General features: G+C 42.7%; 1 protein-coding gene across 3 annotated transcripts in view; it reads left to right on the top strand.

Annotated features, from left to right (window-relative positions):
- Nucleotides 1–22,444, top strand: part of LOC131106443 (arf-GAP with GTPase, ANK repeat and PH domain-containing protein 1-like) — a 37,486-nt gene that overhangs the window by 10,275 nt on the left and 4,767 nt on the right. For 2 of the 3 annotated variants that reach the window (XM_058055516.1, XM_058055515.1), the window contains exons 3-17: nt 4,547–4,605; nt 4,689–4,776; nt 7,398–7,483; nt 7,625–7,766; nt 9,047–9,181; nt 9,259–9,380; nt 13,348–13,509; nt 15,007–15,090; nt 15,295–15,399; nt 15,469–15,628; nt 15,834–15,962; nt 20,097–20,234; nt 20,325–20,384; nt 20,476–20,627; nt 21,536–21,626. In XM_058055516.1, the coding sequence (XP_057911499.1) occupies nt 4,547–4,605; nt 4,689–4,776; nt 7,398–7,483; nt 7,625–7,766; nt 9,047–9,181; nt 9,259–9,380; nt 13,348–13,509; nt 15,007–15,090; nt 15,295–15,399; nt 15,469–15,628; nt 15,834–15,962; nt 20,097–20,234; nt 20,325–20,384; nt 20,476–20,627; nt 21,536–21,626 (1,713 nt within the window). The remainder of the gene's footprint in view (nt 1–4,546; nt 4,606–4,688; nt 4,777–7,397; nt 7,484–7,624; nt 7,767–9,046; nt 9,182–9,258; nt 9,381–13,347; nt 13,510–15,006; nt 15,091–15,294; nt 15,400–15,468; nt 15,629–15,833; nt 15,963–20,096; nt 20,235–20,324; nt 20,385–20,475; nt 20,628–21,535; nt 21,627–22,444) is intronic. The other variant, XM_058055517.1, reaches the window with a different exon arrangement.

Genomic DNA, 22,444 nt, shown 5'->3' with positions numbered 1-22,444 from the left:
GTTTACATTATTCATTCAAATCATATTGGGTTTTTTCGTACATTTGGACCATACATTCTTTTGGTACTAAGGATAACTTCAAAGAGTTAAGTTAAAAGTACGGAAACTGCAAAAACCCTCTATGTAATACGCACTTTCTGTTTAAGCAGTCACTCTTATTTCCAGTGAGACAGGGATGCAGCACGGGAAAGTGGAAATTACGTTATTTGGCAAACATTTCACGCAAGAGGTGATTTAGTGAACAAATTGCTCTTCCAGCACAATTGGGAACACCCCTCCTGTGAATACCAATTGTTTTTCCAAAATGTTTGAACAGGCTTTCCTCGTTAATCACAGCCTGTTGGTGATGAACACTACCTGTTTAATCTATAAGAACCCTGACCCATTTTGCACAAGAAATTTGTGCGGTGTTGTTTGTTCGGGCACTCGATTCCATGGAATAACACGCCAGAAAGCCGACTAATTTGTGTCACAATTTCATTTGAGTTTGCCAAATGTGCCCATCGGTTACCGTTGTATTGCGTCAACTAAGGATCACCAATGCTGGTGAAGGTGTGCAATCCAAGGTATAACCATATCCATGATATCAACATACCAAAACAGTTTTCTTGCTCATATTATTGTACGATAACCTTGACGGTGTACAAGAACTAAGACAAAATTTGGGGTTGAAAACTAAATCGTTTGCCCTGTGATTGGCTGGCCACCAGTCCAGGGTGTACCCTGCCTCTCGCCCAAAGACAGATGGGATAGGCTCCAGCACCCACCCCCCTGACCCTCGTGAGGAAAAGCGGTAGAAAATGAATGAATGAATGAACTGAATCTTTTGAAAATTGAGGTTTGACTGTACTGACGTCAAACATGAATCTGAATACGGCACAGATTTCTCAATCGATCCTATCGATCGTTTGAAAATACAGGAGTCTTAAACAAGTTGTGTGACGGGCATCGTAGGATGGAAGGAAGCGCTGAATAATTTGTCAGGAGTAAGTGGGACATGAATAATTAAGGTTGGGGAGACACAGAGCTGTCTTCATGCAGAGAAGAACCCACTACTTCCTGCTCTGTGTGGCCCGTTCATCAGCATTCACGTGGCGCTGCGCTGAAACGCCGCCTCCACGTATCGTTTCCACTTGTTGTGTCATAAATAACACACGTGCGGAATTAAACAGGTGAAGACAGCAGCCTGGCTTTGCCTCTCACACACATCGCTGCTTCCAAGAGAGACCATTCGTTCATTGTAAAGCGGCCTTGGCTGGAGGCTTCTGCAAAAGGGAGTTGCCATGGCAACAGCCAGCTGTGAGAATTGTTATTTGGTTGGCGATGTGATGCCGACGGACGTGAATGTGCGGGGACTGCCCAAATATGATGGATCATCGGGCGGAGGAGAGTCGTCCAAAGGGGGTTTAGAGGGACACGTGTCCCTGATGTGGTGGACGACAGTGTGGGTGTTTAGCACAACGTGATAGAAAAAAGACCTTCAGCCTGTGTGTGTGAGCGTGTGTGTTTGCGTGCACGCAGACTCTGAGTCATCTCGGATAACGATGGTTTCCATGGTCACGTAATGGTTCATCCCTGAAGCAGAATTGTCCAGGGTGCTTTAACGTGAACCTTTACATCGTGACAAAATATTATTAACATGTCTGACGAGTGGCGGCACGGCGGTCTAGTGGTTAGCGCGCAGACCTCACAGCTAGGAGACCAGGGTTCAATTCCACCCCTCGGCCATCTCTGTGTGGAGTTTGCATGTTCTCCCTGTGCACGCGTGGGTTTTCTCCGGGTACTCCGGTTTCCTCCCACATTCCAAAAACATGCTAGGTTAATTGGCTCACATAGGTATGAATGTGAGTGTGAATGGTTGTTTGTCTATATGTGCCCTGTGATTGGCTGGCCACCAGTCCAGGGTGTACCCCGCCTCTCGCCCGAAGACAGCTGGGATAGGCTCCAGCACCCCCGCGACCCTCGTGACGAGTCAACTTGATCTCTTGAGCCGTTATCGGAAAACTGGACTTTTTTGGGAATTTGGCCCATCATCTACAATGATCACACCTTTTTCCCTTTTCTGTATGTTCTAAAGAGAGAAAAAAGTTCACACGAGGCAGCTAACAATGGACGTCATTGGACACAGCTTCTGTCTGGGTGCATTGATTTCACATCTACTTCACAGCTACTTCCATCAACAACAGCAGCGTGTCAAACACTAATCTGTTTGTTGCTACTAATCATGGCAGACTGTGTGACAGTCTACTTTTGGACAAATGAGAATTCAGAACCTTATCTTTTTGATCCTGACTATACTGAAGCTGAGCTAAAAAGAGAGAGTGAAAGTGAACCTTCTGACTTGTAAATGTCAAGCCGTGCTGTCGCTGTGGCATATAGTGTTACCATAGACGGAAAGACTCCGTGTGTATGGCGAGGAGGACATTGCTCCAAGAGATTGCATCACAACAAACAAAGACTTGTTAGCGCTAACAAACCCTGCGGTGATAGAAACATGATAAACTGGAAACACCCCAGACCAGATAACGGTCCATCCAGTAAGTCACCATGATATTGATTGTGATACATGGAGCACATAACACGTGTGTATAAGGAATGTGGGCTAATAGTCGAAATAGGCGTGTCCCGCCAGAAAAGAGTGACATGTGCTTATGATGGTATTGGTAATGGTTTAATTTCATTTGAACATGCATCAGATTACAATTGAATGCATCACATTGTGGATGATGGGCACAATTCTAAAAAAGTACAGTTCATTTATTCATTCATTTTCTAACGCTTTTTCCTCACGAGGGTCGCAGGGGGGTGCTGGAGCCTATCCCAGCTGTCTTGGGGCGAGAGGCGGGGTACACCCTGGACTGGTGGCCAGCCAATCACAGGGCACATATAGACAAACAACCATTCACACTCACATTCATACCTATGGACAATTTGGAGTGGCCAATTAACCTAGCATGTTTTTGGAATGTGGGAGGAGAAAACCCACGCATGCACGGGGAGAACATGCAAACTCCACACAGAGATGGCCGAGGTTGGAATTGAACGCTGGTCTCCTAGCTGTGAGGTCTGCTCGCTAACCACTCGACCGCTGTGCTGCCCAAAAAGTACAGTTTTCCTTTCAATTTACAATCCTTTAAGGCCAAATTACTTATGATAGATCAGCACTTTTCAAAGGTGTGAGGCATCCCTGCAGAGTGGTAGGGGGCTTAAAGGCCATGGGGGGGGGGGGGGGGGGGGGGTACAGTAAGCTTGTCACACAGTGAAATGAACAGCGGGCTCACCAGACAGAACACTAACTACATCATCATCACTATCATGGAAAAAATGACAACTACTACTACTATGGAGAAGTGTAAACAGCTACCTTACTCTAAACACATAGTAACTAAAGCAGTATTTGACAAAGCAAGTACCGCTGAGAATGAGAAGCCAACTCCAAACAGAGTGAGAGGTCTGCGACACCACCTTTCTCTACATACATTGTTGTCCTTTCATCCTAAAAGCCACAGCCACCTTCCTTTTCAGGTGGATCCACAATCATGATTACATCTGGATGGAATGCTAATGAATCTTCTCAGACAACCTAAACCAGGGGTCTCAAACTCAATTTACCTGGGGGCCACTGGAGCTAGGGTCTGGGCAAGGCTAGGCCGCATCAGGTTTTCCAAAAAAAAACAAAAACGCATTTATTAAAAACGGAAAAATATACAAACTTTTTCAGTGCTTTGGTTCCGATTTTTCTACAAGAAAAGCTCTGTTAAAACATTCCACTGTTCTCAAATATCTGCACAAAAAATAAAATAAGATGAAAAATAATTAAACAAATCAAGAATAAAGAAAATCAATCAATCAGTAATAAATAAATATAATAATAATAATAAAACGGCAAATAATAAAAACTTAAGAAACCACATATAGTTGGTGGGTAGACAAATTATTTTTTTCAGATTAAAATGAACAAAGCATTATTAGAGCCCTGTAGACATGACAAAACACGACTATAGTCACATTTATACTCTTTTTATTTACAACATATTGCGCAACTGCAGGGTCTTGAGACACATGCTAACTCGCAAACTAGAGAGCTAGTGACCTAAACGGTAGCCGTCAAGTTATTTCCTTTAAACTTAAATAGCCAAAAACGTACCACTTCCACACAGATCGGGAGGATAACTATTAACAGTTATTTAACCTTTAACATGAACATTAATCAAACGTAATAATTTTTTCTGGGTACATGATACCATACAGCATCCATATCAAACTTGCGCGAGCTGCACTAACAATGAACTTTCATATCGGGGGTCCTGCGGGCTGAGTGTGGCCCGCAGGACACTAGTTTGATGCCCCCGCCCTAAACAGTCCAGCATTCCTTGCTGGGTTTGGGTTCTCATGGGTTAATGTATTTTCTGTAAATGTTATGGAATAAAAGCAGCGGCGCAACCACAACAACACAACATTCATACCACGAATAAATAACTGTATGGAAAACAGTGACATTGATGCATGACTGAGTGTGTTGTTCATTTTCTTTCTTTGGCTTCAGCAGCATGCACCAGCAGCCAGGAATGGACCATCACTCAAACTGTACAAGAACTGCACTTGGTAAGATGATCTTGCAAAATAAACGCACCAATGGATGATATCTATTCACTGCCCTAATGTGTGTGTGTGTGCGTGTGTGTCAGGCTGTGTTGGGAGGTCTGTGCAGTGGGAAGTCCGCTCTGGTCCACAGACACCTGACAGGAAGTTACCTGCCGCTGGAGAATGCTGAAGGTCGGTTTCAGCTCTCTTTATCTACACATATTTCCATCACAGACAATTGTCCACAGTATTAGACAGACATTAGATCCGAGTGCTAGGAATGGAATATTTTCCTTCTGCTTTGAAGAAGACATGATGAAGGCTCCTTGATAGCAGAAACATGACGCAGAATCATCTTGGCTGGTACAAACACAATCTGTTTTCATACCAATCTTGCACACACACACTAGATAAGCCAACTTCCTATTTCTGAGTGCTTAGCTGTCCAATCCAAGACTGGCTGGGACTGGTTTAAAATACTATCCCAACAACTAAAAATAGTAAGTTTACACCCATTGCAACACCTCTTTGATAGATGACGTAGTCTTCAGAGATCGATTGGACTCAATCGGTGGCATTGAAATTGTTTGTATCCAGTCCTGTTTGAATCCTTGAGACTGGAAATGAACTTAGGTGGACCTTCTCCCTGTAAGTGCTGACCAAAAATTCTGCCATTAGAAGATATTTGAGATTTAAGGGTACCAATAAATCGCTCCAAGACATCTCTACAGTTGGATGGAGAAGGGCTTCCACTCCTTTATTCAACAAGAGTTAGTGTTTGAAACAATAAAGGTGTTCCAAGACACTCCATTCATGTCTGCAGCGAGGCGAGATGAAATTTCAACATTACTTCAACAAAAGTACCATGAAAAAAATATATATATACATATATATAGAAAATGGATGGATGACAATATATTGCAATCTACCAATTTAATTTCTACTACTTCTATCTTGCATTGCCCCTCACGAGGCGACACTTTTCTGCACCGTGTGTATGCTCGCAGTCGTATGACTGACAAAAGGGTTCACTACAGGACGTTTTTCTATGCAACCAACTCACCAAAGTGCTGAAAGCAATGCAGTGATCCTGCCTGCTTGGAGGCGACAGACTCGGAAAGCCGACACGTATACAAATGGCAATATGTTTATCCAGTTCAATTGCATTTATTTAGTCATTAATGTATTTACAGTATTTATTATAGTCCCAGGCCTAGTGCCCATTTTTCTGTTACGTTTTAATCTTGTGAGATCTTGTGACACGCCTACTCAATGATAACGAATGACATGACATTACCAGAAGTTACTCTTTATCGGGACATCCTTCCATCTACAGGATTAGGGCTTTTGGCAGACCTCGAACTTATGTAAGTGATACACTTCACACACAGAAGAACAACTGAACAACAACCTCAGGTCAAGTTAACCTCTTCTTTAGTGCAACTGGAGTTGACTGAAATATTAATTCTGCAATATAATTCCTACATTTTGGTGGGGTCCCCAAATCCCCTAAACCAGGGGTCTCAAACTCAATTTACCTGGGGGCCACTGGAGCTAGGGTCTGGGCAAGGCTGGGCCGCATCAGGTTTTCCACAAAAAAAAAAAATGCATTTATGAAAAACAGGAAAATATACAAACTTTTTCAGTGCTTTGGTTCTGATTTTCTACAATAAAAGCTCTGATAAAACATTCCACTGTTCTCAAATATCTTAATTTTTATTTTTCTGCACAAAATAAGATGAAATATAAATAAACAAATCAAGAATAAAGAAAATCAATCAATCAGTAATAAATAAATATAATAATAATAATAATGAATCAGCAAATAATAAAAACTTAAGAAACCACATATAGTTGGTGGGTAGACAAATTATTTTTTTCAGATTAAAATGAACAAAGCATTATTAGAGCCCTGTAGACATGACAAAACACGACTATAGTCACATTTATACTCTTTTTATTTACAACATATTGCACAACTGCAGGGTCTTGAGACACATGCTAACTCGCAAACTAGAGAGCTAGCAACCTAAACGGTAGCCTTCAAGTTATTTCCTTTAAACTTAAATAGCCAAAAACTTACCACTTCCACACGGATAGGGAGGATAACTATTAACAGTTATTTAACCTTTAACATGAACATTAATCAAACGTAATAATTTTTTCTGGGTACATGATACCATACAGCATCCATATCAAACTTGCGCGGGCCGCACTAACATTAAACTTTCATATCAAGGCGGGGGCCTCAAGCTAGTGTCCCGCGGGCCGTGTGTTTGAGACCCCTGCCCTAAACCAATGAAAATTCATTCATTCATTCATTCATTTTCTTCCGCTTATCCTCACGAGGGTCGCGGGGGTGCTGGAGCCTATCCCAGCTGTCTTCAGGTGAGAGGCGGGGTACACCCTGGACTGGTGGCCAGCCAATCACAGGGCACATATAGACAAACAACCATTCACACTCACATTCATACCTATGGACAATTTGGAGTCGCTAATTAACCTAGCATGTTTTTGGAATGTGGGAGGAAACCGGAGTACCCGGAGAAAACCCACGCATGCACGGGGAGAACCAATGAAAATGTCCCTTGTGTATATTTTGATTCAACTTGGTGGATGAAGTTCATGAATGAAGTTCATGAGGATTATGATGTTTATCAGGAGGAAATGGGCAGCACTCCATTGTCAAATTTTGCATACTCGTGAACTAAGTAAACAGTGTACAGAGTACACATATTGAAGTGTGCTGACAGAAGTATTCCATTTGAGACAGCACTCGTTTCTCCATAAATCTTGCTATTGTTATTTCCCAGGGCGCCAGTACATTAAGGATGTCCTCGTTGATGGACAGAGCCACCTGTTGATCATCAGAGAAGAGACAGAACTCCCAGGAGCCCAGGTGACTTGGGACCTGATCTTAGATTAGATGAGCGAGAACTTTATTGATCCTGTGGGGGTGTGCCCTCAGGGAAATTAAGACGACAATTCCAAATGACTTCTCCTGTGCGTTCTTACGTTCCTTGTCTACACGTCTCTTCAGTTGGCAGGTTGGCTGGACGCGGTCATCCTGGTCTTCAGTTTGGAAAATGAGGCCAGCTTCCAGGAAGTGTACAAAATCTACCACCAGCTCGCTAGCCACCGGCCTGTCGCAGAGATACCTTTCGTGGTGGTCGGCACGCAGGGTGAGATACTTGCACATGATGAATTTGGAGGCTTTGCTTAAAAATGTACTTTAGAATGTCTGTGTAGCTTAATAATGGAGATCACACATGGTAGGGTGATCTTACAATATTATTATTATATTATTGTCTGACAATAATAGACAATAACAGCTGACCATAAAGTCATTGCACTCTGGAAATTATCCCGTCGGTTTCTTAAACTAGAGGCTCCTCGCTTCCTGGTGATATACAGTACAGGTTATTATGGAGAACCAAAGAAGGCGGGCAGCGGAGTTCTGAATATATTGTAGTTTATTGAGGGTTTTGGAAGGTGTACCGTAGAGAATACTGTTGCAGTAGTTTATTCTGGTTGTGATGAATGCATGGATCAGGGATTCAGAGGCAGAGAATGTAAGTGATGGACGGAGTCGGGCTATGTTCTTAAGATGGAAAAATGCAGTCCGGATTAACTGTTTGATGTGGGGTTCAAATGAAAGGGTGGGGTCTAGGAGGATACCAAGGTTGCAGATGAGCGGGGATGGAGTGAGGGTGGCGCTGTCAAATTAAAGATAGAAGTTATGGGTGGGCGCTGTGGTGTTTTTGGGACCGATGATGATAATATCTGTTTTGTCACTATTAAGTTTGAGAAAATTTTGTTCCATCCAAGTTTTGATATCAGCTAAGCAGTTGGTGAGGGTGGAGTAGATGTTGGAGTTGATGGAGGTGGTAGAAATGTATAGTTGAATATCATCAGCTGTGGAAATTGAGGCCATGTCGATGGATGATATTGCCAAGTGGAAGGATGTAGAGGATGAAGAGAAGAGGACCAAGCACCGAACCTTGGGGAACACCTTGATGTAAAGGGGCTATGGAGGAGGAGCAGCTATTTGAGGTATGATTGGAGCCAGGACAGAGCAGAATCAGTGATATTGAGGCTGGTTTTGAGGCGGGACAGGAGGATAGAGTGGCTAATGGTGGCTAATGGTGTCAAAGGCTGCGGTGAGGTCTAGGAGGATGAGGATGATGAGATGGCCGGAGTCGGCGGACGGAAGAAGATCATTGGTGATTTTAAGAAGAGCTGTTTCAGAGCTCTGTTTGGGATGGAAACCGGACTGGAAGGATTCAAACCGGCTGTTGGAGTTGACGTGAGTTTGTAGTTGAGCAGCTATGACACATTCAAGGATTTTGGATAGAAAGGGGAGGTTGGATATGGGACGGATTTTGGTGAGGTTATTGGGATCGAGACCAGACTTTTCGAGTGTGGGGGTATGACCAGGCTTGGGTCTTTATGCTTTTACCAGATAAGATCAGCAGCAGCAACCCCAGGGTGATCGATGACGGCAGGGCCAGGCAGCTGTGCTCGGATGTACGGCGTTGCACCTACTATGAAACCTGTGCCACGTACGGCCTCAACGTCAACAGAGTCTTCAACGATGGTACAGTATTACCGAAACGCTTCCATCGCTGTGTGTGTTTTGGTGCAAATGTTTAGGGGCTATTTGTTTTGTTCCAGCTGCTCAGAAGATCATGGCTGCCAAGAAACAAGCTGCTTTACTCGCTTCCTGTAAATCACTTCCCAACTCTCCCAGTCATTCTGGAGGCTCCACCCCGGTGTCTGGTGTCTTTCCAGGACAGGTACAATTCTGCTTCTATCCCAGAAAAATGTCACATTCCTTTAACTGTTGTCTACGGGGGTTTCATGCATTTGTGCATCCGATTCCATTCACAGTGTCGTGTAAGCGTCTGCATTTTAATACCATGAGGACTCGTGACCAGAGAACATTATATTTCTACTGAGCTACACACATTAACACTTATTTTTTTATTTAGGACATCTGTTGTTTACACTTTTGGGACCATTCTTGGTTGTATTTAATTATTAGTCCTTGGAATAGTGGCGTTACGGAGAGAATAGCAATTATCGCTCAGACATTGTTGTTGGGTCCTGTGGATCTGCATATAATGCCTTTGACCTGGTTGATGCTGTGGCTAAATCAGGGGTGTCCAATGTGTGACCCAGGGGCCATTTGCAGCCCACAGCTGTTTTTGTTGGCCTGTGCCACATTCTCAAAATATAACTATATATATAAACTAAAAGTAAAACAAAAAAATATAATGCAAAACAAGCTATGTTCCATGCCTCCATTGTCGATGTGGATGATCGGAGCTGTAGCCATAATGTGGTCAGTGCCTGTCATAGCAGTAATCCTAGAACCTAGTGATGTTACAAGAGGTGCCGGGGCTTCGAAGTGTGTGTCGAGTAATCGAGTGGGCACTTCCGCAAAGCGTGTACCGAGGCTTGATTCATTGGGGGGAGGGGCCGGAATTGATGATGTCCGAAGCCTCGCTGCCCGGCTGTACCACGGCTTCGGGAAAAGGTTCAGAATTTGCCGCGATGTTTGCCTGTCACTCGGCAATATAAACCCCTTCAGGCTTAAACATTCAAATGTGGGCTTTTGTGGTGAGAGTCAGTCAGTTGAGCGTGTGGATAGTATTTCTCGATGGTTCGGTTACTATACGGTTACGTTAGTTTGGAGTTCAGAGAGAGAAGATATGGAGCAGCTAGAAAGAGGAAATAGTGTGGAAACATTTTGACTTGATCAGTAAGCCAAATCAACACTATTAAGAGATGCTATGTTTGCATTTCAAAACCTGTATTTTCACTGTTTGTCATTGTTATTGAGAGGTGAAGTGCTTATTGGGGTACAATAATAACACCTCATCCATGTTCAGGCATTAACGTGCCTTTCATGAACATAAAGATGAAACTGGACCTTCACCCGTCCATGGTAAGGTTAATAGTACTACATTATAATATTAATATATTACAGTATTACCAACACAACCATGATGAAGCTAGCCATATCACATGATACATGGCATTTATGGACAAGAAAACATTCAGTATTTTATATATGCTGTATATTTTATCTTACACTTTGTAGATTAATCATTTGGTTATACAATGTTTTGTAGTACATAATCATTTCCAAGAGCCAAAACACATCAGCATTCAATGCATCACACATGAAGATCCATCCGCGTGTAATTGTATCCAAGGCCAGCAGGTGGTTTCATGTGCATATGAAGCTTCAAGAAATGAATCCATTCTCGATCCAGTTGACTGAAATGGTTCGAAACCCCCATGGGGCTTCATCTCGCCATCACTACTAGAACCCATTGGCGGACAGCAGTGGTGAGGGCTGCTGTCAAGCTGAAGAAGGAGTTCTAGCAGTCGGAGAAGCGATGGAGAAACACTTCCGGATGGCTTCAAAGTGAGTCCGGACCACCATTTGCCGTCTCTGGAGGTGGAAGCAGTGCACAATCGACACCGTGTATAGTGGGGATGGTGTCCTGCTGACCGTGACTCCAGATGTTGTGGACCAGTGAAAGGAATACATTGAAGACCTCTTCAATCCCACAGACTCGTCTTTCAATGAGGAAGCAGTGTCTGGGGACTCCATAGTGGACTCTCCTATCAATGGGGCTGAGGTTGCCGAAGTAGTCAAAAAGCCCCTCAGTGCCAGGCCCAGGGTGGAATATGATCGGCACAGAGTTCCTTAAGACCCTGGATGCTGTCGGCTTGTCTTGGTTGACACAACTGCAGCATCAAGTGGACATCAGGGGCAGTGACTCTGGATTGGCAGACCGGGGTGGTGGTCCCCCATTTTAAGACGGGGGACTGGAGGGTGTGTTCAAACCACCGTGGGATCACACTTCTCAGCCTTCCTGGTAAGGTCTATTCAGGTGTTCTGGGGGGGGATCTGCTGCATCGATAGAATCTAGGATTCAGGGGGAGCAGTGTAGTTTTTATCCTGGTCGTGGACCAACTCTACACTCTCATCATTCAACTGTGTTCCTTGAGGAATTCTATGGGTAGTACTCCGGGACTATGGGGTACTGGAAGACCCAAATCAGACTTTGTTCCCGGTATGACCGGTGTCAGAGTTTGGTTTGCATTGCTGGAAATAAGTCAGACCCGTTTCCATTGAGGGTTGGACTCCATCAGGCCGGCCTTTTGTCACTGATTCTGTTCATTACTGTTCTGGACGGAATTTCTAGGGGCAGCTATGGCATGGAGGGGTTCTGGTTTGGTGGCAATAGGATGAGTAGTCCTGCTGGCTTCATCGAGCTGTGACTCAGAATCAGTACCTTCAAGTCCGACTCCATGGTTCTCTCCCGGAAAAGGGTGGCATGCTATCTCCTGGTCAGGGGTGAGGTCCTGCCCTAATTGGAGGAGTTTAAGTACCTTGGGGTCTTGTTGTTGGGGAAGGATGTAAAGCTTGATTGATGGGCAAATCGGCAGTGATGTGTATTTTTCATCAGCCCGTAGTGGTGAAGACGGACCTGAGCTAAAAGTCAAAGCTTTTACTGGCTTTACTAATTTACTGGGCGATCTATGTTCCTACCTTCAGCTATGGTCATGACCTTTGGGTAGCGACCAAAAGGACAAGGTCGCGGGTACAAGTGGCCAGAATGAGTTTTCTCTGTAGGATGGCTGGGTTCTTCCATTGACATTAATATCAGAAGCATATCTGCAAGTGTGGGCTTCCCTGCTTCAGCTGCTGCCGCCGCGACCTGATCTCTGACAAGTAATGGTAATGGTAATGGTAATGGTTTTATTTCAATTGAACATGCATCAGATTACAATTGAGTGTATCCCATAATCAGGTCACAGTTCCACATGTCCAAAAGGAGTAGGAAGAAGCAAAGCTTATCAAATCCTACCCCTCCATCTGGTACTTTTACAATCAGTAACTGTTACATTTGTTCACTTCCTGCTTTCCATAATACAGTTTAAGTTTTGTTTTTTTTAAATAATGTACCTCGTACCGAAGTACGAGGTGATATGAGCATCCAATGACATAATGGGTACCATAGTAAGTGTCAATATAGTGATATATATAGCACATCATGACTGGTTCAAGACTCTTCATCCTTGTATTTAGCAAACATCAACTGCTTGTATTGTTTCTTGAATTGGCTCATCGTTGTGCATTGTTTGATTTCCTTACTCAATCCATTCCATAGTTTGATTCCACATACTGAAATGCTATGGCTAGCATAACGGAGTCCAAGCATAGAAGTGTTTCAAATGTACTTCTTCCCTGAGATCATATTTCTCCTCTCTTGTAGAGAAGTATTGGATGATATTTTTAGCTAATTGGTTATTTTTAGCCTTATGCATTATTTTAGCTGTTTGAAGATGAACTATATCAGCAAGTTGAAGTATTTGTGATTTTAGAAATAAGGAGTTAGTATGTTCTCTGTAGGCGGCATTATGAATTATCCTTACTGACCTTTTTTGCAGTACATTTAGCGAGTGAAGATTACTTTTATAGTTATTAGCCCATATTTCCACACAATAAGTATATAAAGATAGCAATAAAGAGTGTGGAGTGATTGTGATGAACAAGTTTTGCTTAAGTGGTAGAGGATGCATGGATATCTGTGATAATTGAAGTTTTCACAAGCACACTCTTGGGAATAATATCATTTCCATTTAACTTTTGAATCTGCATGTACACTATGCTGCTGTTACTACCAACTTGGCTCACAAACAACAAACGGCATGTTGCTTATCTATTTCTACCATCTGTAGGCCAGTAATGGAGGTCAGAGTAGTGATTACTCCTCATCGCTTCCCTCAACCCCTGTGATTAACCATAAAGAGATTGGTAGGTCAGCCAGAGGCGAGAAACAGGACAGCGGCACTCCTGGTTCGGTGCGCAGCGCCACCCGGAGACGCACAGCACGATTTGCGGTAAGTAAATACAACTAACAATCGTATTTTCAATCATTCCACTTCACTCTGAAGTCCTCCATGGCTAGGAGGTGTTGTAATAACTTTGGCAAGAAGCAAAAGATAATGGCGGATCTTTGCCAAGATAACTAGGCAGAGAAACACGGTCTTATGTTGTTAATTAGTAGCATGGCGACATCACAATCGTGCCAAATATTTTAGAGGCTTGTCCAAAGACTTTCTGGAAAAAAAAAGACTTTGTAATTAGCAGCGTTCAACAGGTTAGCTTCAGGGAAGCTAGTGTGAAGCTAATGGGGTTGTTATTTCTATAATGTGTATAAGGTGTGAATGACTTCCAACCTATTCATTCATGTTGATAGCTTCTCTCCTTTGGCAATGCAATTACAGTTTTACATGCAGAAAACAATTTCAAATGCATAGAAATTATGAATGAAAAGGACAAATGAATGTAACCTCAATGTTTTTTTTTTTTTAGTAAGCTAATAGAATGCTAGGGCTGCACGGCGGGCGAGTGGTTAGCACGCAGGCCTCTCAGTTTTCTCTGGGCATTCTGGTTTCGTCCCCCATTCCAAAAACATGCTAGGTTAATTGGCGACTCCAAATTGTTCATAGGTATGAACGTCCATTAGTCCATTTACAAAGAAATACGCAGTGTGCTTGAGCCTGCAGTGCGTGCAATGCCTATTAAGGGGGTGGAAGGATACAGAGATGAGATCGTTCTGTGTGCTTTTTATGATCAAATAAACCACACCCACATAATAATGATTAAATGATTCCCCCTCTAGAATCTGCCTATAGTGTCCCAACACAGACACAAGTTGTTGATCATTCTGTGTGCTTTTATAAACAAATAAACCACACACACATAATAATGATTAAAAGATTCCCCCTCTAGAATCTGTCTGTACTGTCCCAAGACAGACACGAGTTGTTCATCCTTCTGTGTGCTTTTTATAAACAAATAAACCACACACACATAATCATGATTAAATGATTCCCCCTCTAGAATCTGCCTATAGTGTCCCAGCACAGACACGAGTTGTTGATCATTCTGTGTGCTTTTTATAAACAAATAAACCACACACACATAATAATGATTAAATGATTCCCCCTCTAGAATCTGCCTATAGTGTCCCAGCACAGACACGAGTTGTTGATCATTCTGGGTGCATTTTATGAATAAATAAACCACATAAACATAATAATGATGATTGAGGCATTCCCTCTCAAGAATCTGCCTGTATTGTCCCAACTCTAGAAGAACCACTGTCCATTATTGACAAAACGGGTAGATGTTTTGTTTGGATACTATATTCCATGAACTAGTTTGTCAGCCACTTTGTTTGGTGGATCATTTTTGTGAAAAAACAAATCCTGCAAAAACCAGGGTGTATTTTCCATGAAAAGATGAGTGTGGAAATCCCACCAAGTTGTAGTTTGAGCATCCTGTCTGAACACAAAGCCAATGAATGACTTGTGTCCTTGTGCTTTGTGTAGGGTCGCAGAGGCAGTGACTCAGCCAGGCGAAGTGCAGACTGCAAAGGAGATGTGGGCAGCGGCCGCTTCATTCCTATCAAGCAGGTGAGATTGAATTTGATGCATAAACAAACCATCTGACGACCTTCATCTGTGGACATCACAGCAGCAGTCCTTTGTAATGAAAGGTGTGAAGGCAGAGTGTGCGGCGTGATGAAGTGATACAACCCCCCGATTGGCGGGATGAGTACATTGTGGGTGTTTTTGGCCGCCTGACAACACACAACATCATTGTGTCGCATCCATCAGGGCTTCTTGCTCAAGCGCGGCGGCAACTCGCTCAACAAAGAGTGGAAGAAGAAGTACGTCACCCTCTCCAGCGACGGCATACTGTCATACCATGCCAGCGTCAACGTGAGTCGCAGCGCTTGTCGCCATCAGCTGGCGGCTGTTGGTGGTCACTGATGCCGTTTGCCTTGGCAGGACTACATGCTAAACACCCCCGGGAAAGAAATGGACCTGCTGCGAGTGACTGTGAAGGTGCCGGGCAAGCGCCCCCCTCGTGCTGTGCCTACCGGCGGGCCTCCAGTCGGGCTCAACGGGAGGGTCAAAGATGGGCAAGGACCTGAGGGTGTCAGCCTGGGTGAGAGAACATTTGCTGTCTGGTTGTGGTTTATGTGTTTTGAACATGACTTGGTTCCTTCTTAGTAGCCTGAACATGTCTTCTTATGGAATATATCTTCTGTTGATTATATTTACACACATTTTTAGATATATTGGACAGTTTTTGTAACCTTTTTATGAGCACAGACCTTGTATGTGATCGAAGCTTGTCCCCCCTTCCTTAGTTCCTGTCAGCGCCAGCAGCTTCCTGCAAGTAGACGACATGGACGGGCTGGGAGGAACGCTCTTCCTGAGGAGTAACAGAGGCGTGCAGCGCTGTGCCTCCAACGTCTCCAACCACGCTCAAAGTGTCGGTGAGAAAAAAGGGCGGGAGTTTTTTAGTAGGATGCAAGATTGTGATGCTGGATATATAGGTACATACAGTGAAGAAAATAAGTATTTGAACACCCTGCTATTTTGCTATTTCTCCCACTTAGAAATCATGGAGGGGTCTGAAATTTTCATCGTAGGTGCATGTCCACTGTGAGAGAGATAAACTAAAAAGAAAAATCCAGAAATCACAATGCATGATTTTTTTAACAATTTATTTGTGTGATACAGCTGCTAATAAGTATTTGAACACCTGAGAAAATGAATGTTAATATTTGGTACAGTAGCCTTTGTTTGCTATTACAGAGGTCAAACGTTTCCTGTAGTTTTTCACCAGGTTTGCACACACTGCAGGAGGGATCTTGGCCCACTCCTCCACACAGATCTTCTCTAGATCAGTCAGGTTTCTGGGCTGTCGCTGAGAAACACGGAGTTTGAGCTCCCTCCAAAGATTTTCGATTGGGTTCAGGTCTGGAGACTGGCTGGGCCATGCTAGAACCTTGATATGCTTCTTACGGAGCCACTCCTTGGTTTTCCTGGCTGTGTGCTTCGGGTCGTTGTCGTGTTGGAAGACCCAGCCACGACCCATCTTCAATGCTCTGACAGAGGGAAGGAGGTTGTTCCCCAAAATCTCACAATACACGGCCCCAGTCATCCTCTCTTTAATGCAGTGCACTCGTCCTGTCCCATGTGCAGAAAAACACCCCCAAAGCATGATGCTACCACCCCCATGCTTCACAGTAGGGATGGTGTTCTTCGGATTGTACTCTTCATTCTTCTTCCTCCAAACACGCTTATTGGAATTATGACCAAAAAGTTCTATTTTGGTCTCATCTGACCATAAAACTTTCTCCCATGACTCCTCTGTATCATCCAAATGGTCATATGCAAACTTAAGACGGGCCTTGACATGTGCTGGTTTAAGCAGGGGAACCTTTCGTGCCATGCATGATTTCACATCATGACGTCTTAGTGTATTACCTACAGTAACCATGGAAACGGTGGTCCCAGCTCTTTTCAGGTCATTGACCAAGTCCTGTCGTGTAGTTCTGGGCTGATTCCTCACCTTTCTTAGAATCATTGAGACCCCACGAGGTGATATCTTGCATGGGGCTCCACTCCGATTGAGATTGACCGTCATGTTTAGCTTCTTCCATTTTCTAATGATAGCTCCAACAGTGGACCTTTTTTCACCAAGCTGCTTGGTAATTGCTCCGTAGCCCTTTCCAGCCTTGTGGAGGTGTACAATTTTGTCTCTGGTGTCTTTGGACAGCTCTTTGGTCTTCGCCATGTTACAAGTTAAAGTCTTACTGATTGTATGGGGTGGACAGGTGTCTTTATGCAGCTAACGACCTCAAACAGGTGCATCTGATTCAGGATGATACATGGAGTGCAGGTGGACTTCTAATGGGCAGACTAACAGGTCTTTCAGGGTCAGAATTCTAGATGATACACAGGTGTTCAAATACTTATTTGCAGCTGTATCACACAAATAAATTGTTAAAAAATCATGCATTGTGATTTCTGGATTTTTCTTTTTAGTTTATCTCTCTCACAGTGGACATGCACCTACGATGAAAATTTCAGACCCCTCCATGATTTCTAAGTGGGAGAAATAGCAAAATAGCAGGGTGTTCAAATACTTATTTTCTTCACTGTATATGATGTGTCTAAATGTGTTGCTCAGCCAAAGACTTTCACTGACACACTGGCGCTCAACAAAGACTCCAGTTTCACTACTGACTGACTCATGGTCGTTTTTTGTTGTTTTACTGACTCACGAGTTGACAGTAATTCAAACTTCACTGACTTACGGGTACTCGACAGACTGACTCGCAGCTCAAGTTTCCCTATCTCAGGGGTTGAAGAAGACTGGAGTTTCACTGACTCATGGGTGCTCGACTAAGACTCGAGTGTTTATGTACTCAACAAAGACTCAAGTTTGAGTGACTCGGGGGTTGTTGAGGACTCCAATCTTACTGACTAACGGGTACCTAAGAGACTCATTTTTCACTGACTCACTGCTGCTTGACGAAGACTCAAGTTTCAGCGACTTACGTTTACTCGACCGAAACTCAAATCCCACTGACTCGTGGGTACTCTATAGACTGGAGTTTCACCAACACAAAGGTACTTAACGAAAACATAGGTTTGACGCATGGGTAACAACCATTGACTCAACTTGTATGTGAAGGTTTTGTGATGAGTGAATGAAGTAACATCAGTAAGTTACTCATAAGTGACTCGAGGCAATAAAAGGAATCAAATTCGTCATTACTAGAATGCAGTGATAGGAAAGCCCAAACTCGGCTTTGGGACCGCAATACGCTGTCAAAAGAACAGTGTCAAAAAAACATGTCAACCCGGACTCCATTTTTCCATCTTAAGAACATAGCCCGACTCCGTCCATCACTTACATTCTCTGCCGCTGAATCCCTGATCCATGCATTCATCACAACCAGAATAAACTACTGCAACAGTATTCTCTACGGTACACCTTCCAAAACCCTCAACAAACTACAATATATTCAGAACCTCCTCACCTCCACCCGCTCCCGTCAACACATTACCCCGGTCCTTAAAAACCTCCACTGGCTTCCCGTCCCCCAACGCATTCACTTCAAAATTCTTCTCATAACCTACAAAGCCCTCCACGATCCGACCCCCCCCCATATCTCACAGACCTGCTCCATCCACACAATCCCCCGCGTCCCCTTCGCTCCTCAGACTCCAACCTCCTGGCACTCCCCTGTAAGACCAAGCTCCGAACCTGGGGAGACAGAGCCTTCTCCAGCCTTCTCCGTGCTTGTCCTGACCTTCCCAGTTTCATAAAACAACTAAAAACCCACCTTTTTAAATCTGTTTTTAACCCTCCTCTTGTGTTAGGGTCGGCACGACCCGTTTTACATTTTAATGCATAAAAAGAATCACATAACATTTGTTTATTGCATCAAGGCTTTTTGACTTTGTCAGGAAACTCTATTTCAACAAAATAAAACCCAAAAAAATTTTTTACTACATTTTAAAATGGTCTGGTTGAAATTATGACCACTGTATTGTTAGGGTCGGTTTCGACCCGGTTATAATAATATGACTAGAAAGCAATATTTTGAGCCAAAACTGAAATCATAAGTGTACAATTAGCCAACACAATGACAACCAGCTCCTCTTCTCATTATGTAAGCGTCAGGGGATTCTCATTTTGACCGCTTTTCCAATATACCAGCAGAAAAACAATGTCCAGACATGTGAGGTGAATTCACTCATTTGATTGGCTGATTTCACATTTACAATTTGGATCATGGAAAGAATGGCAAGAAGTACAGTGAACCAAGATCTGGACCTGTTCTGCTTTTTCATTTCACTTTATACTAAAGTTCTGTTGCTGAAAACAATCACTTTTTCTACCTTTTCTTGACATTAATATATATGGGTCAAAATTCACCCCAACACCATAGATGTTTCTTTAGTGATTAATACTAAAATGAGAAAATAAATAAAACTAATTGATTTAAGAGATATGTTATATATCCCTCAGTAATAGCCAGGTAACAAAATAATTCAATTTATTAATATGATTCTTTTGAGGTTCATTTGACCATTTTTGGAAATTAAAATGGAGGGGTATAGTGACAAAAAAGGCCTACATGCCCACACCAAAAGTATTAAAAGCAACATTTTCATGGATGAGGAAGCCTAAGAAGGTAACCAAGACACGAGAAGCAAATTTGATGGTAACTTATTGTTTTTAGTGTATTTTATAGCTGATTTAATACATGGGTCAAAACCGACCTGTTGACATAAGAGATGATACCACAAAAAGCTAACTCAAGAGGAAGGTTAATGCCTAACTTTTTATACCTGACTGCTGTGCACCGCCCCGCTTTTACTCATGTTTTAACTGTGTATAAATGAATGAATGTTGTATTTTAAGGTATCTTTTACTCTGTTTACTTCTTTTTATTCAACTCCATTTTTCTGTAAAGTGTCTTTGAGTATTTTGAAAAGCGCTATACAAATAAAATGTATTATTATTATTATAAAATCTGCACCCTCGGGAACTAAGTACACAGTATACTTAGTGAAATATTCCATTATGTGTACTGTGTTTTGGGCAGACTCTGCATTCGAGGGTGTGTCCAGCTCCTCCTCCACCAAAGATGTCGGCTCCACATCCCCAGTGGAGGACAGGAAGAAGCATCGCAGGAAGAAGAGCATGAACCAGAAAGGAGACGCCACCGTTGGCCAAGCAGATGGTGATGACTGTCTCTGTGTAGTCAAATAAACTGCATCCTTTATGATGTGACACAGGAAATGTTTGTTTTAATTGTTTTTCTCCTGTGCAGCCAAGAGGAAAATGTGGAAACTGAAAAGCTTTGGTAGCTTAAGAAACGTGAGCAAAACAGGTAGTGCAGAATTAGTGCAGAATGTTCCACATGGATATGTCATTGTTCCACAAGCATCCTGTGATGGACACTTTTTTTGTGTGCTTACCAGATGAAGAAAACAATGACTTCCTCGTTGTGTCGAGTTCGGGCCAGACGTGGCACTTTGAAGCCCAGAGCGTGGAGGAGAGGGACTCCTGGGTCCAGGCCATCGAGAGCCAGATCCTGGCCAGCCTGCAGCTATGCGAGAGCAGCAAAAACAAGGTGACAGACACAGGAAATAGTTCAATTAAAAAAAACGCGTCTCGTGGCTCCGTCTTGCTTGGGATATAAAAAGCATGCATGTGTCAAGGCCAATTATGCAAATTACACATATTACATCATCAAGCCTCCCTGCCACAAATAGATCACAACCTGTGGGGAAACACTGTACTGTATATTCTGATAAAAATGCAGTACCTCGTCATCGGTGGTGTGTTTGTACAGTGAAATTGCTTTCAAATATCAGATTCTCTTGATCATCCCATATTGTGTGGAGCCGATATCTGCACTGCAGCAAGGACACATACATACCTGGATGACGGCTTCAAAACATTTCCTCCCGCAGCACCGCTTTTTAGAGATGTGGACCTTGTTTGCGAATGCGGAAAAGAAAGGTCAACCCCAACGGCAACTGCATTTATAAACATTTTGGTTTGGTTCTACCATATCTTACTTATTGTGTGGAAATATGGGCTAATAACTATAAAAGCAATCTTCACTCGCTAAATGTACTGCAAAAAAGGTCAGTAAGGATAATTCATAATGCCGCCTCCTTATTTCTAAAATCACAAATACTTCAACTTGCTGATATAGTTCATCTTCAAACAGCTAAAATAATGCATAAGGCTAAAAATAACCAATTAGCTAAAAATGTCATCCAATACTTCTCTACAAGAGAGGAGAAATTTAGTTAGGGTAATTTGTCATGCCTGTATTAGAAATACACTGTGATGCTTTTACTGTGAGTCCTTTTACTTTTACTGGTGTTTTTTTAAATGTCACAAACAAGACGGAGCCGCCTTTGAATGGATTTTAAATGGAGGAAGGGCAGAACTTGCCGATATGTGGGAAACGGTGATCATTGATGGAATCAACACGTTTTTAAGCTAACATGGTTTTATTTTTTACAGGCTCGCAAGAACAGTCAGAGCGAGGCGGTGGCGCTGCAGGCTATTCGCAATGCAAAGGGAAATAATTTTTGCGTCGACTGCGATGCTCCAAGTGAGTGTTATCCCTTGTTTTCACTTGGGGGTCAAGTCATTTCTCACGCTACAATTTAGGAAAACAGGCAGTTTTATCAGCGAGACGGCACATTGACCAAAATGCATATCGTGAGTTTCAAGCACTGTTTTCATGTAATTGTTCCATTCGCTACTTTCATTGCCGCGATGAAAGAGGAAAGTTGATTTTCCTCAATGAAGACAAAAAAAACCTCCCTGTGAATAAATGTGATGATGAAGAATAGCATGACTATATCCAATTATTAAATCCAATCAAGTTAAAGTCTTATGAAACACCTTCAATTTATATTTAATATAATAATTTTATATACTGTAGTTGGTCGCCCGTCACACGCAAAACTCTGGTCAAATAGCACCATTCATTGGTGCTGCGTTTGTGCAATTAAAATGAATGTTTGTGCTGTTTTTGTTTTAGGATTTATTACAGATTATTTTATAGGTTAATCAAAGTTGAATCAGGCCCCCATTTGTTCCAAATTCAACCAAAATAGTCCCATTTCTTTGTGCTGTGTAGTTCAAATGATCATTTATGCGATCATACTTTCTGAGTTTGTAAAGATTTTGTTTGTGCTGTTTTGTGCAATACAAAATAATTGATTGTGCTGTGTTTATTTTGTAGTTTTTAAATGCATTTCAAAGGTCAACCTTAGCTGACCCATTTGCTCCAAATGTAACCAAAATATTCATGTTTGTGCTGCGTTTGTTATTGTGTTATTACAGATGATTATTATTATAGGTCAGTCAAAGTTCACCCAGGCCCCCATTTTCTCCAAATGAAACCAACCTTTTTTCTGCGTT

Source organism: Doryrhamphus excisus, chromosome 18 (genome assembly GCF_030265055.1).
Source record: "Doryrhamphus excisus isolate RoL2022-K1 chromosome 18, RoL_Dexc_1.0, whole genome shotgun sequence".
Lineage (NCBI taxonomy): Eukaryota > Metazoa > Chordata > Actinopteri > Syngnathiformes > Syngnathidae > Doryrhamphus > Doryrhamphus excisus.
The sequence above is the reverse complement of the archived record's forward strand: the minus strand, read 5'-3'. Positions and strand labels throughout refer to the sequence as shown.